This window comes from Oncorhynchus mykiss, chromosome 5 (genome assembly GCF_013265735.2).
Source record: "Oncorhynchus mykiss isolate Arlee chromosome 5, USDA_OmykA_1.1, whole genome shotgun sequence".
Lineage (NCBI taxonomy): Eukaryota > Metazoa > Chordata > Actinopteri > Salmoniformes > Salmonidae > Oncorhynchus > Oncorhynchus mykiss.
This window is the reverse complement of record NC_048569.1, coordinates 68,611,694-68,626,839: the sequence shown is the minus strand read 5'-3', so window position 1 is coordinate 68,626,839 and position 15,146 is coordinate 68,611,694. Positions and strand designations below refer to the sequence as shown.

The following is a 15,146-nucleotide window of genomic DNA, read 5'->3' as shown; positions in this document are numbered from 1 at the left end:
GGCTAGGCTATAATTCAATGTCTGACGCTACAATATTCATTGATGGGGCAACCACCTATGAATGCCATCTTGGTAGAAATGGGATTTTAGCGCTTTTTAATGTTTCTGCCCTGATTTATTTTGACACATGAGGATAGTGGATGTATGCCTATAAGATTTTATTGAAATGCTCAAGGCTAAACAACTAGTCTTGATGTAGGTTAATGTGCATAGCTCAATGATTGTTATGACTAAGCTAATTATTAATCCCATTTCCCAATAGCACGTTGCCATGATATGCAGTACAGACAAGTCAACCAATTGATTTAATCTTATCTGATTTTGACATGGATGGACATAAAAACTTATGTGGTCAAAATATCATGACAGACAGCTTATTTTCTGATGCAAGCCTGGCCCTTCACATACATAGGCATCACATTGTGAGCGATTTGTGTCTTCAAAACACTTGAAAGGATTTTCTAGCGAATGTGAGATGCCTCTATGGACTCCAACATTTACCAGAAAAACAATTTGAGACTGCCCACTGGCTGTGAATAAGGGCTATTTGAGTATTTTAACAATATTTTTCTAATGAGAGGGACACTTTGCATCCCTCTTCTGAAGAATGTTAAATCTGTGCTCTGCTCTTGGAAACCTCTGGGATCTGCACTTCCTGCAGTGATGAAGAATTCGTAGCCAAAACGTCCCTCTTCACTATTTTCTTTCTTGATAAAAGATTTTTGTAAATTGACATGTCCAAAATATGCATCTTCTCTTACATCCAATGCATTTAATAGAGATTAGGATGTCTGTGGATGTGTTGTCTTTGCCTTTCTGGTATTTAAAAAAAAAGAAGTTATTATTAATATTTTATTTTCTTTGTACTTTTTGACTTTGTTATATATATATTTATTGCTCTGTTGCTTAATTTCTCTTAAGTAATTGCACCATGCTTGGGTACAGCTTGCCAGAGTGATTGCACAAAAACCTGATCCTCTGCCAAGCCTTTTGAATGACTTTCAATATAGCCTTTTTCCTGTCCTTTCATTTTTGTGTAAAGCTGGCTGTGCATTGACAGTAGCAGCACTTTGTGTAATTCCCCAGATTGAAAAGCTGTTTCACAATGAGAGATTTCCTCAGCGTTGCTCCTGACGGTTGGAAACCACACTGGGATTTACAGACATCCTCTTCCCGACTAGCTCAACTCTCAGATTCACTTCAACCTCCCCTTAACTATGGGCCTATCCGATTAACACACAATACTGGACAGGTGCAGGTAAAAAAAATAGAAATATTTTTGAGCAAATTCATAGCAGTGATGTTGATCCTCAGTTTGGCCTGTGACTTTGACTCTGAGGGTTGGCACCTCCCTCTCTGTCACACTGTATTGAATGTCAAGAGTCACTTACTGTCAGATTACCTGCCAGGGGCTTCATTGGGGACCCTGCCCTCTCCTCTTCTATTGGGGAGATTTGTTTGGTTTCAAATGGAAGGACGTGCATGGAGAGAAGAGCCATACTAGTAGTTCACTCTCCTTTTGTCTCCACTTGCATTTTCAGTGAAACTTTTTTTTTTCTGCTGACCTATTGGTATGGCCGTTGATTTCTAGTCTCCCTTGTTTCTCCCCTTTTCTTTTGCCCACTCCCTGTGTTCCTGAACTCATTACAGCTCAATCAGCCCAGCCCCAAGCACTGAAGTGTGCACCCAGAAGGAGCAATAACTGTAAATAACCAGGACTGCAGGCTTCCCGATAACATGTTACCAAGATGATAACAGCCCTTCTTAGCAGTCCTGTTGACCTTCTCCCTGCCTTGGGCTCGCCAAGGACCCTTCAGCTCTCTCTGTTTTTATCTCCAAACTCTCTGCAGGGAAGATTATTCTCCTGTGTTGTGAGAGGCAGAGAGAGAGAGAGAAAAAGAGAGGGAGAGTGTGTCTGGGAGAAGAAGAAACAAAACAGACAAAACAACAAAGACGAGACCTGGACTGTTGTCCCTCTGCCAAAGCCTCTCTTGTCCTTTGTAGGCCTCCACATAATTAACTTGTAAGAAGATAGCATGAAATTGGAACAGACTTGTATTTATTCTCTGAAGAGGCCACCACTGCATAGCACAAAATGATAAGAGGAGAGGAAAACACAAACGCAACAAAACAAAAACAATGCACAAGCTTACTATAGATTCCTCTGGTAAAACCTGATAATGTAAGGCTTCAGAAATCAATAAATGTAAAGATGATAATGTTTAAGTGCTTTTACAGGCTCATGTCAGGGGCTAGCTTGATGTGACAAGAACTTGTGGGCTAACACATTGGCTGGCTGAGATTGATAATACAACAAAGCCAGTTTTACTAAGAATACATGCATCACTATGAGTATGACCCATTACCATACCAACTGCTCTGGATGTAACATACTTGCTTTAGGGTCTTTTGAAAATGATTATAAAAGGGCAGCGAGAAAATGTGGTCTCTTTTGAATTTACAGGCTTTTACATCATTTGTGCCAAATATGTGGGCTGCATATCTCACTGGTATCCCCAGGCTGAGCCATTTTAATATCTGTTAGAGTTTGCTGGTGCTCAAATGGTTTCATAAAGGGATGATGTTGTTTACCTTGTTCTCTCCACTTCAGTTGTTATCTCCTTTTTTTCACATACAGATTCACTGTCTTTTCAGGGCTGTCTCTGGCATTCTGTTAATGCAAAAAAATGTAAAATAGTTTAAAGTTCTAACAAAAATGTATTTAAATTCGCTATGTTTTGACACTTGTGAGAGAGTTTGTGTGGACCTTGGAGGTTAAGTGTTTTGTCCTTGTTCAAGGCCACATCGACAGATTCTTCACCTTGTTGGCTCGGGTTCTCGAACCAGTGACCTTTCGGTTACTGGCCGAACGCTCTAACTGCTAGGTTACCTGCCACCCTATTTAATGATAAGGTAGAGGAAAAACTGCTTTTTAGAAGTCCTGAAGCAAGAGATTTATGTTTTCTCTTTGACAACTTGCCTTTAGATACTGGAGGAAAAGTGCAAGGACAGACATTTTGCCTCAGGTCTAAACTGAGACACCTCTGCTGGATGGAATCAATTCCGTCTTTATCAGTTGTCTGTACCCTGAAATTCTCACACCAGGGGCAAACTGATGTGTTTTCCAATAATGAAATGGAGCACATATCAAAAATACATTTAAAAGGTTCCCACTCTCAGAAGTCCCTTTTAATTTCCAGTAAAGTTTGTATCACGAAGGAAAGCCCAGGAAAAAGACAGATGGATGTCTTTGACCAGCCCTCATTTTTTGTGTACACATTTTTGAGGTGGAAATTGCAGGGGTGTTTTGAGGGAGCGTGCAATTGGCATGTTGACTGCAAGAATGTCCACCAGACCTGTTGCAAGGGAATTGAATTTTCATTTCTCTACCATAAGCCGCCTCCAACGTCGTTTTAGAGAATTTGGCAGTATGTCCAACTGGCCTCACAACCGGAGACCACGTGTAACCACGCCAGCACAGTACCTCTACATATGGCTTCTTCACCTGCGGGATCGTCTGAGACCAGCCACCCGCCACCCGGACAGCTGATGAAACTGAGGAGAATTTATTTCTGTAATAAAGCCCTTTTGTGGGAAAAAACTAATTCTGATTGTTTGGGCCTGGCTCCCAAGTGAGTGGGCCGATGCCCACCCATGGCTGCTTTCCTGCCCAGTCATATGAAATCCATAGATTAGGGACTAATTTATTTATTTCATTTAACTGATTTCCTTATATGAACTGTAACTCAGTAAAATCATTGAAATTGTTGCATGTTGCGTTTTATATTTTTGTTCAGTATAGATGCAGTTGTCAGTGTAAAGTGCTTCATACCAATAATACCACAAGACATTACTTTATCAAGCAATATTCAGCAATTTATTGGTGTTGGTATTGAAAATTGATTTTCAACACTTCACTTCATGTGAGCAGTCAATTTGTCTTCATGTGTAAAGTCAATTTCCATTCTCAAGCCTTTTATACTATTTCATTTCAGACACATACTGTATGTTATTCTGTTTATTGTGGCGAAAGGACATTTCTGGGGGAGCAAAATGTTGTGGAAAATGTTTATTTATCATTTTAGTTAGGCTACCCTAAATGGAAGTCATCACAAGTATAGCCATAAATCAATCATTGAAATAATGCATTTGAAAACAACTATCTACATTACTATGGCTCTGTTGAAGACAGCACCCCGGGCATGCTGCATGATACATCTGCATGGCAGAGGCACACAGGCCATCCATCCAGAGCAGCTACAGGCTGTCACATTGTGTGGGCTGAGCACTGTGACTGCTCTCCTTTGTACCTCCGTAATGGGATTAGATTAGCCATGTTTTCTCCTGTGAGTCCATGTGTGAATGACCTTCCTCTTGCCTTACCCATGCACTGGCTGCCATTTTGCACACTTCTGCAGTTACAGGTTTTGCAGCTCCCATGTTACTGTCAAATGAACAGCGTTTTTTTAACAAAGCACATAAGTAAATGTATTAAACCATGGTGTAAAATAGAGACCTGGTAGCAGTTGTACGGGCAGAAATGTTGTAGGAGGCAGCCAGGTTCAGGTGCAGATGTTTAGCTTGCTAAGGTTTAGGCTACTACAAACGGAGCGAAACGGGGAGGGACCTGCCTGAATTTGTCCAATAGAAACTTTCTAGGCGGTATTGAATGTGTCAATGTCACCTCGATTACTACAATTTGTCTCTCGACATGTGCTACATTATAAACTTTAATTTGTAGCCTAGGTTGTTGCAACATCATGATGGATATAGGACAAATTTGAGTATCATTTAGTAGCTTAAACCTATCGATGTTACCTTGAGCTGGGTGAATGGAATATGAATGACAGTCATTCAGTATGCTGTAATAGAAATAAGACCATACTCATTAAAAAAATCGTCCTCCCTTGGGCTGTTACGGTGACCGTATCACCGGCAGTCACGAGTCATGACCGCAGTCAAATTCCATGTGACTGTTGAGTCATGGTTACTAGTCTTCTCCAAAACTGTGCTCTGATGCCGCTGATGGTCATTAGGCTACTTGCTAATGACCTGGTACTCAGGGCTCTATTGTCCCATTTAATCACTCTGACATCAATGCAAACTAAATCAAATCAAACAGTTCAGCCCTGACATTGAGCTTGAGCGGAATAAGATCACCTGTTGCACAGAGAGAGCCAGCTCCTCATAGCTGGTTGATGCATGGAATGAAATAAGGGTTATATTTGCTCAACATTTCTATAGGCTGTGCAATTGCATGAGAAAAACACGTTTTGATGCTGTCTATTAAAAAGAGGAGTATCCCATCATCTTTGTATAGGCTAGGCCTACTATATTTATTTCTCTACTTTCCTTATATTAAGCACATTGCTTTGCTTTATAACTGATGTAACCTACCTGGCTGGCATGAAAATGAACCACGGGAAAGCGTTCTCCACTCGTTATTCAAGTGCGTATGGATTCCGTTTTTTTTGCCTTGCCCCTGTTCCGACAGGTGCATGGTAATTCTAAATCAAAACTCATTTCACAAATAGATTATTTAGTATATGTAAAGACCAGATTATATTGAGAATAGTCTGATGGGTGAGAATATTATCACTTGTGAATGATGCCCAGCGTGTGCAGTCTAAATGCAACAAATAGTGCATGCATTTTTTTTGATACTTTTTTAAATCATAGTGGACTGCATCATGTATCCTAGCCCATAGGCCTTCACTGCCTTCAGAAAGTATTCATACCCCTTTACCTTTTCCACATTTTGTTGTGTTACAGCCTGAATTTAAAATGTATTACATTGAAAAATGTTTGTAACTGGCTTGCACACAATACCCCATAATGCCAAAATGGAATTATGTTTTTAGAAATGAAGACAGGAAAAGCTGAAATGTCGTGAGTCAATAAGCATTCAACCCTTTTGTTATGGCAAGCCTAAATAAGTTCAGGAGTAAAAATTTGCTTAACAAGTCACATAATAAGTTGCACTCTGTCTGCAATAATAGTGTTTAACAGGATTTTTGAATGACTACATCATCTATGTACCCCACACATACAATTATCTGTTAAGTCCCTCAGTCTAGCAGTGAATTCCAAACAGATTCAACCACAAAGACCAGGGAGGTTTTTCAATGCCTCGCAAAGAAGGGCACCTATTGGTGGATGGGCAACCATTTTAAAAGCAGACTTTGAATATCCCTTTGAGCATGGTGAAGTTATAAATAACACTTTGGATGGTGTATCAACACACCCAGTCACTCCAAAGATACAGGCCTCCTTCCTAACTCAGTTGCCGGAGAGGAAGGAAACTACTAAGATTTCATCATGAGGCTAATGATGACTTTAAAACAGTTACAGAGTTTAATGGATGTGATAGGAGAAGAACTGAGGATGGATCAACAACATTGTAGTTACTTCACAATACTAACCTAATTGACAGAGTGAAAAGAAGGAAGCCTGTACAGAATAAAAAATATTCCAAAACATGCATCCTGTTTGCAACAAGGCACATGTGAACCTTCATCATTATAGGGTATTGTGTGTAGATTGAAGAGGAAAACATTTAATTTAATCCATTTTAGAATAAGGCTGTAACATCATGTGGAAAAAGTCAAGGGATCTGAATATATTCCGAATGCACTGTACATTACATCTGGATAGATAGTATTTAATTGTATTTTCAGTCATATATACAGTTACGTCGAAAGTTTATATACACTTAGGTTGGAGTCATTAAAACTCGTTTTTCAACCACTCCACAAATGTCTTGGTAACAATCTATAGTTTTGGCAAGTTGTTTAGGACATCTACTTTGTGCATGACACAAGTAATTTTTCCAACAATTGTTTACAGATATATTATTTCACTTATAGTTCACTGTATCACAATACTAGTGGGTCAGAAGTTTACATACACTAAGTTGACTGTGCCTTTAAACAGCTTGGACAATTCCCGAAAATGATGTCATGGCTTTAGAAGCTTCTGATAGGCTAATTGACATAATTTGAGTCAATTGGAGGTGTACCTCTTTGCTTGACATCATGGGAAAATCAAAAGAAATCAGCCAAGACCTCAGAACATTTTTTTTTTGTCATTTTTGGGAGCAATTTCCAAATGCCTGAAGGTACCACGTTCATCTGTACAAACAATACTACGCAAGTATAAACACAATGGGACCACGCAGACGTCATACCGCTCAGGTAGGAGACGCGTTCTGTCTCCTAGAGATGAAAGTACTTTGGTGAAAAAGTGCAAATCAATCCCAGAACAACAGCAAATGACCTTGTGAAGATGCTGGAGGAAACGTGTAGAAAAGTATCTATATCCACAGTAAAACGAGTCTTATATCGACATAACCTGAAAGGCCGCTCACCAAGGAAGAAGCCACTGGTCCAACTGCACATGGGGATAAAGATCGTACTTTTTGGAAAAATGTCCTCTGGTCTGATGAAACAAAAAAAGAACTGTTTGGCCATAATGACCATCGTTATGTTTGGAGGAAAAAGTGGGAGGCTTCCAAGCCGAAGAACACCATCCCAACCGTGAAGCACAGGGCTGGCAGCATCATGTTGTGGGGTGCTTTGCTGCAGGAGGGACTGGTGCACTTCACAAAATAGATGGCATCATGAGGAAGGAAAATCATGTGGATATATTGAAGCAACATCTCAAGACATCAGTCAGGAAGTTAAAGCTTGGTCGCAAAGGGGTCTTCCAAATGGACAATGACCCCAAGCATACTTCAAAAGTTGTGGCAAAATGGTTTAAGGACAACAAAGTCGAGGTATTGGAATGGCCATCACAAAGCCCTGACCTCAATCCTATAGAAAATGTGTGGGCAGAACTGAAAAAGTATGTGCAAGCATGGAGGCCTACAAACCTGACTCAGTTACACCAGCTCAGTCAGGAGGAATGGGCCAAAATTCACCCAACTTATTGTGGGAAGCTTGTGGAAGGCTATCCGAAATGTTTGACCCAAGTTAAACAATTTAAAGGCAATGCTACCAAATACTAATTGAGTGTATGTAAACTTCTGACCCACTGGGAATGTGATGAAAGAAATAAAAGCTGAAATAAATCACTCTCTACTATTATTCTGACATTTCACATTCTTAAAATAAAGTGGTGATCCTAACTGACCAAGGACAGGGAATGTTTACTAGGTTTAAATGTCAGGAATTGTGAAAAACTGAGTTTAAATGTATTTGTCTAAGGTGTACTGTATGTACATTTCCGAATTCAACTGTATATTATAGAACATGAACTTCTAAATCTACCCCTCTGCTACTCTCATCCATCCCACCTATCTCTGTAAACCGCCATGTTCTGATTTTTTTAACTGTGCTGAGATGTTTCACATAAACTCTGAACCTGTCTAATCGCATTCTATAGTATCTACAGATTGTGAGTTAAAGATAAGTATTTTTACTAAAAGTATTATTATATTGTTGATTGATTGACAATGGTTTTCCAAATCTCCCAACAGTGCTATTTGTAGGGTTATTTTTTAGATAAATGTTGTGATTTTCCAGCCGTACCTGAAATTGTGACCAGATACAAGCTACATATGGACAATACAAAAATTAATGATCTAGTGATTCTGCCTTTTCGTAGCAAAATCTGCAGAGCTGAGCTGGTTGAATGCCCCATTACCTAACATTATATTTGTGGCAAGAATTTAGTGAAATAATTTTAAATTGAAAAACTCAAGCGTTGTTTTGCGTATATATTCGGAAACCATGTTCCACGGAATCGGCACTTCAAAAATCTCTTCCCAACTATTTTGAAACTTGTATATATAATAATAAATACATCATTCATTAATTAATAAATAATTGTTTTATTCTTGACATTTTTTTTGTTGCAAATATGGTCTTTAATATAGGGGAGACAAACAAGTTCCCTACTTTCTTCCATTTGCATCCTCCATTTTTGCAGATTGCTTCGGTAGGTTACTTTACAGTTACTTTACAGTTACTAGTTACCTGTCCAAAATTGTAATCAGTAAAATACCTTTTGTATTACCGAAACTCGGTACGGTAATAATATCACTTTCTGTTACTTTTAAGATGCATTAGAAGAAGACTAAAAGGATCCTTCAAACGCGTTTGGTTTGTCATCATATGTCAATGCCATTGCAAAAACCAGAAGGTGTCATAATGCATTTTTATTTAAAATACAAAAAACTATCCCAGGGTTTAAAACATTGAGGTAGGTTTTCCCATTTTTTTTACTTGGGCTTTGCTCCTTTCATATTTATTTTGATTCTGACAAACTCCCCATTGCCTGCCAGTGACAAGCATACCCATAACATGATGCCGCCACCACATTACTTGAAAATATAGACATTTGCTAATCTTGCTTGGCTGATGATTATGAAGTAAAAATGTATCTTGTTTCGTCTGTATTGGTCAAAGGTAATACCGTAAGTAGCACAGAGTGCAGTTGCTTCTCATATGTAACATTTGATGCGTTCTCCACACTCTCATCCTCACAAGAACGTACTCAAGAGAACTTTCTTGGAGACTGAACTCGGAGCATGATAGTGTGGAGCAGCGTAGTATGCATATTGAGAAACACCTACAGTCTATGGTGGGATCTCACATTTTGAAACATGTTTTGAAAATGCATGTGATCAAACGAAGCATCACATTTTGTTGTCATTTAAATTTCATACAAGCTTTTGTACTTTTGTATCGGATCAGACTGCTTTGAAAATTTGACACACGCACATTTATTGGGTATAAAATGAACTAGCAAATGTTCATGTGCACTTTAAGCTTGCACCCACTCAGAGGAGAGGACATAGAAAAAGAAATGCAACTTACTGTGTACCGAATTTTACAGAAATATCGACAATGTTGCAATATCTGGAAAGGGAATGAGATTGGGTAGCGCTAGCCAGTAATTACTCTAAGATTATATGGAATATAAATGTAACATAAATTGATTTGAACTTTGGGAAACATTAACACATATTTATAATGGGGGAACAAAGTACTCAAATCGTGGGAGTTTGGACAGCACACAGCAGTAGTGGAGACAAAGAGAGACACATGGTGTGTCTTCACTAAAACCGGTATACATTCAGATGGTTCAGAGAGACTAGAAAGCGAGAGAGAACAAGAGGTGGTTTCGTACAAACTATGGAGTCCTTATGGAGAACCTGTCATGTTTAAACTGATTTCCAAAGAACAGCAAAGCCTTTAGTAGGTTTACTCAGCCCACTGGGTGGGTTTTTACAGTTAGGCCATTTGTTGAAACCCAATTTATTAAATTGTAAGTGCTTCATATGTTTCTCCCAATGGTTGATGATTGATATATAATTAATTCTAAATAACTTAATAATTATGACCCACCCCTCACTATTGTCATTGGTTGCACTAATTGCACTGTTTGTCTACATAACCCGGTTCAAGTATTCATGATATTACCCTGAAGGCACAGTGATGCCCAAACTTTGGTGATTTACCCAATAAATGACTGGGAGTTTATGTGTGCGACTCTCTTTTATATATATTTTTTTATAGATGATTGATATGGAACATAACTTATGAAACCTCCACTAAGGACGAATGTAGACACACAAGCCTTGCAGTAGTAACTCTTATTAGATAACTGATGTTTTTCTCTGTTGCTTGCTCCCTCTTTATCTTTATTTTTCCTCTAGTGTAGCCTACACTAATTACACTATAGTTTGACTGCATCTTTGTGCAAATTAATAAAACAACTTTAGATAAGTCACTCTCACTTTTCCAAGTAGTCCATAGGCTACCAATATGATGGTATTTTTTATGCTTTAGGATTTAGAGAGGTCTGTTTGCCATTTATGTTTGTTAAATACTGAATAATATGGAATTGATTAGCTGCAGCATTGGAATCTGGAGTTAGCCACCATAAAATTACAATTAAAATCAATACTGTGTCATATCCCTGCTCCACAAGCTGAACATGCCATTCTAACCTTGAGGCCTGTGCTATCCCTCACTTCAGGTCTTCAAGCATCAAGCTCAATAACCTAGCAGTGCGTGGCTACTGTGCTTTGAAGTAGAGATAGCATTTTCTATCTCCCTGCAATGACATCCTCAGTTTGTTTTAAAAGTTGGTTCATCATCTTTGTATTTGTCTGGTACTTTTCTGATGGGTAACTTCTACCTCACCAGTTTGTGGTATGGTAAATGCACTTTTGGTTTGACTCTTTTTTCTTCATCCATGAAGAGGAGATAAGTGGCATGCCATTCAATGAAGACCTTCAGTGCTTTCGTTGAAATTCCTCTGAACCTCTTGTTGTAGTTGTGCCTGAGAAAGTCCTACTGTATATGCTTATCCGCTGTCCATGGTCCTGAAATGCCAAACGAATGGAAAGGACTCTGGCTGCAGTCTGAGTGAGAGAGCCAGAGAGTTGGTGAGATTTTGATAGCTCTTTATGATGTTGCATTAGTGTACACAAGGTTTCGGTTTAGTTGCAGCCTTGTGCTATTTGGAGCCATATGACGGATTCAATGGACTTAGTCATTATTTAATGTATATTTAGAAAGTTGTATTGCATGCAATATATTTGTCTCTTCATAAATCATATGCCGTTAAATAGCTTCAGAATCTCTTGACATTTATTTTTAACACACTTATGTTTAGTCCATGTTTACATGTCTGTAGTTTACAAACCTGTAGATACATCCTTCAATTTTATTAATTTGAATAGTGAAAGTAGCTTAAATAAATCAGTCAACAAAAACAGTAGCTGTGATATCCACACTTCCATATGAAACAACCTTTAGAGGCTATCTGCGTCCTCTAATAGCTAATATTTGGTAGGGCAAACCAGATAAATCGCTAAGACATTGGAATTAGAGATGATAGATTATACAGCACATCTGGTTGGAACAGGTGCAGTTCTCATATCCCCATCATGCTATCTGCAGCTGTGCTTGTTTCAGCTAACAACTATGGCTCTGGATTGCTTTGCCAGCACCTGACACTTCTCAGTCGGTTTGTACAGTAGGTGGTTATTTCAAGTAAGGGTTGTAAAACAGATGTGTCTTTGGTTTGTGGTATAGTGTGTTTCACTTATCTTCTCCCAACTACCACCAAGTGTAGCAATATGTTGTGCTATGGGGTAGACTAGGTGGTGTGTCATTAAATGAAATAGCTGTGATGATACATTACACCCTTTTAAACTACACACGAGTGCAAGCACACAATGTTCGTTCATGTAATGGGCACAGTAAAGGTCAGTTATCAACCTTTGCCATAGGTGTCTGATAAGTTGTGAACAGCTCTCACTATGTCTGACCCCTATTTGTATTCTTACAGCTCTAGCATTGTTCACAAGAGCTACAGTCACAGTGTAATCAGTTAGAGTGCCAATATTCATTTTTGCAGAGAGCATTTCCATTTTGCAACCAATGTGTTGGAATGAAACGCCAGTAGCCATTAGTGCAACAGGAAAGCTGTTAGAGAATGGCAGACATGTAAATACAGAATCATGTGTTACAAAATAAGCATACAATTTGTAAGACACTTCCAAAATGATTTCCAGATCATATTCTGTAGGGGTTCTTTTGTCCATAATCCATATTGCATTTCCCAGTGGGGTCTTTGATGTATTTGTATAAAAAATAATAAAGCATATATTTTAGAGCTCATACAGGAGCAACATGCAGTTTCCTGTGAGGGTTGGTAGATGATGGTATTTCTGTGGACAGCGTGACGAGTGAAGGGATTTTCAGGAAGCGGGTGGATTAGCCCTCTCAGATGGCAGAAGGAGAGCGATCTGCTCTGACAGTGTGGTGGTTACCCCATCTGTCGATAATTAGCTCTGTGCTACCTGGCACCAGGTGGTCGGTCGCTTCCACACTCCATCCACACCACATGGACAGGCTGAGGGACGCGGAGCAGAGCAAAGCAGGTTGTCCTCTTGCCTGGGGAGTTAACTGTCTGCGAGCCAGTGGGCTAAGCCGGGCCTCTGGTCTAGGCTTATTTGACATTGTATAAATCACACAGCGGTGGATAGATCCGTGCTGTGAAATATATATATGTGTGTATGTAGCCCTGAAAATGAAAGCTAGATGAACATCTTTGACGGCTTGTTATTTTGAAGATACCACCATTCAAAGCTTTCCCATTTTTCACCTGAACAGTAGCTAAGTTCCATTCTCTTCATCCCACGTATTGTCACTGTCGCTGTGCCTGCAGGGAGAGGCTATGGTGAGGGATGGACAGGGTTAGTCCTCCCATCCGTGTCTGATACATTATATACACATCTAACGGATAACAAGTTGATCACTTGAATTTTAATGAATCCAATGGAAAATATATCCCAAGGTTCTAGCTACATGAGTGGTGAAGGAGATGCCTGCAACATAAATGCATCAATGAAGACCTTTCTAAATATAACATTTTCAGATTTATTTCAGTAAGCAGCATATGTAGTATCTTGAAATCTATTAATCTTGGAACGGGGGTTATGCATCACATTTTCAAAAGCATCTAGTTGAGGCATAACTGGCAACTAGACTACTTGCCAGGATGTGAAATGATTCCTGAATGTGATCTTCATTTTCCCAGGTAACCTTGGACGTGTTGATTACATCAGTGAATTTGAGTTTGATCTGTTCATCAGACCTGACACCTGTAACCCTCGCTTCAGAGTTTGGTTCAACTTCACAGTGGAAAACGTGCGGGAGACACAGGTAGGTGGTGGATTTCCCTGAATTTGTATTAATACTGTATACTGCATTCCAAATATACACATATTTTCTTTATTGACTGTTACTATTAACCTGTCTGCCTTTATTCAAATTTCTATGCACACTTTTATGGGTATTTAAAAACGAATGTGTCCGTAGCTCACAATTACAAATTATTTCAAGTTTTGTTGTATCCTAGACCTTCAGAACAGAAGAGTTGTTTGTTTCATACCTGCTTCCTCATCACAGCACTGAGAAGCGCTAGCCACTTGCATGCGTTGAGCTCTCGGATTGGCTGAGAGCAGTGGTCACATGCCACAGAGATACTGTGTGAGGGAACAGAACGCGTGTTTCATGTCTGCGGACCGCTCAGGCTGCTGCCGAGGGCATTTGTTTAATTTTATCAACTCTGATTGGAGCTTCATCAGTTCTGTCATTTCGATCTAATTCAGAGAGAGAAAACAAGATATTAAAAAGGAGTCAACCGGCAGCGGAATTCTATTCCTGCTGTCTAATGTGTAGGCATACAAGCCTGGGTAGCTCTATGTTGAAAAGTGAGAGCCTGGGCTAAGAGACAGACGGAGCGAGAGAGCGTGGATGAAAAAATGGAATGCTGTCTTCTGCAGCCCTGCCCTATCGGCCCCATCTCCCTGCAGTGCTGTAGTCAGCGCTAATCAAATTTTATGGCCAAGAGATGAATGGGAGCCCTTAGCCAGGAGCCTTATCGATTTTAGGGCCAGATACGGCCCGGCATCCTGCGCCAACAGGATATTTGCTGTTGTGGCAAAAAAAAGAGGAGAGCGAAAGGCTAGTGAGAAGCCCACACGAACATACACTCAATGACTCTTGCATACACACACATACACAGACATCTACAGGTGGGGGAAAAAGCAGTAGGAATAAACATTTTCACAATTAGCTTCTGAGTGTTTTGTTGATGCCACACAGTCCTTTCTTTATTTTATTATATATATATCTCCAATTTCCTTTTTTAGAATGCGAGCATGTGGGAATTGAATCAACTTCAGTAGGAGGTTGTAGGGTATCTGGTGCTTGTGTGTTTTGGTATGGTGTCGTGTGTGTTATACGTATGTGCACTGTAACTGTGTGTGTGTGTGTGTGTGTGTGTGTGTGGTGGGGGGGTGAGAGAGTGAGTATGTTTGATGTAATTGTTATTTGGCGGTTTACTTGCATTTTATAAATATAAATAAATAAAAATATGGCATGAGTAAATAAATAAATAGAGCTATGTGGAAGCTGTGCTATAGAGATATCAGTACATTCACAAGGAACTGGGCTAGAGTGTTTTATCCAACTAAGCCGACCGACTCTCAGTCGAGAACAGTGAAATTGGAAACAGTAAAAGCCCGTGATATTGGAACTGAGATGACCATTTTGAAGGAATGTAAGCTGGTGAAAAAGATTTGGTCGGCCTCAATCAGCTTAGCAGCTTTGTGGAAATTGGCT

The 15,146-nt window shown here is 39.5% G+C and overlaps 1 protein-coding gene across 1 annotated transcript in view; it reads left to right on the top strand.

The window, feature by feature from the left end:
* agbl4 (ATP/GTP binding protein-like 4) overlaps nucleotides 1–15,146 on the top strand; it is a 409,012-nt gene that overhangs the window by 16,293 nt on the left and 377,573 nt on the right. The window contains exon 3 of the mRNA XM_021604030.2: nucleotides 13,558–13,682. Within this exon, the coding sequence (XP_021459705.2) occupies nucleotides 13,558–13,682 (125 nt within the window). The remainder of the gene's footprint in view (nucleotides 1–13,557; nucleotides 13,683–15,146) is intronic.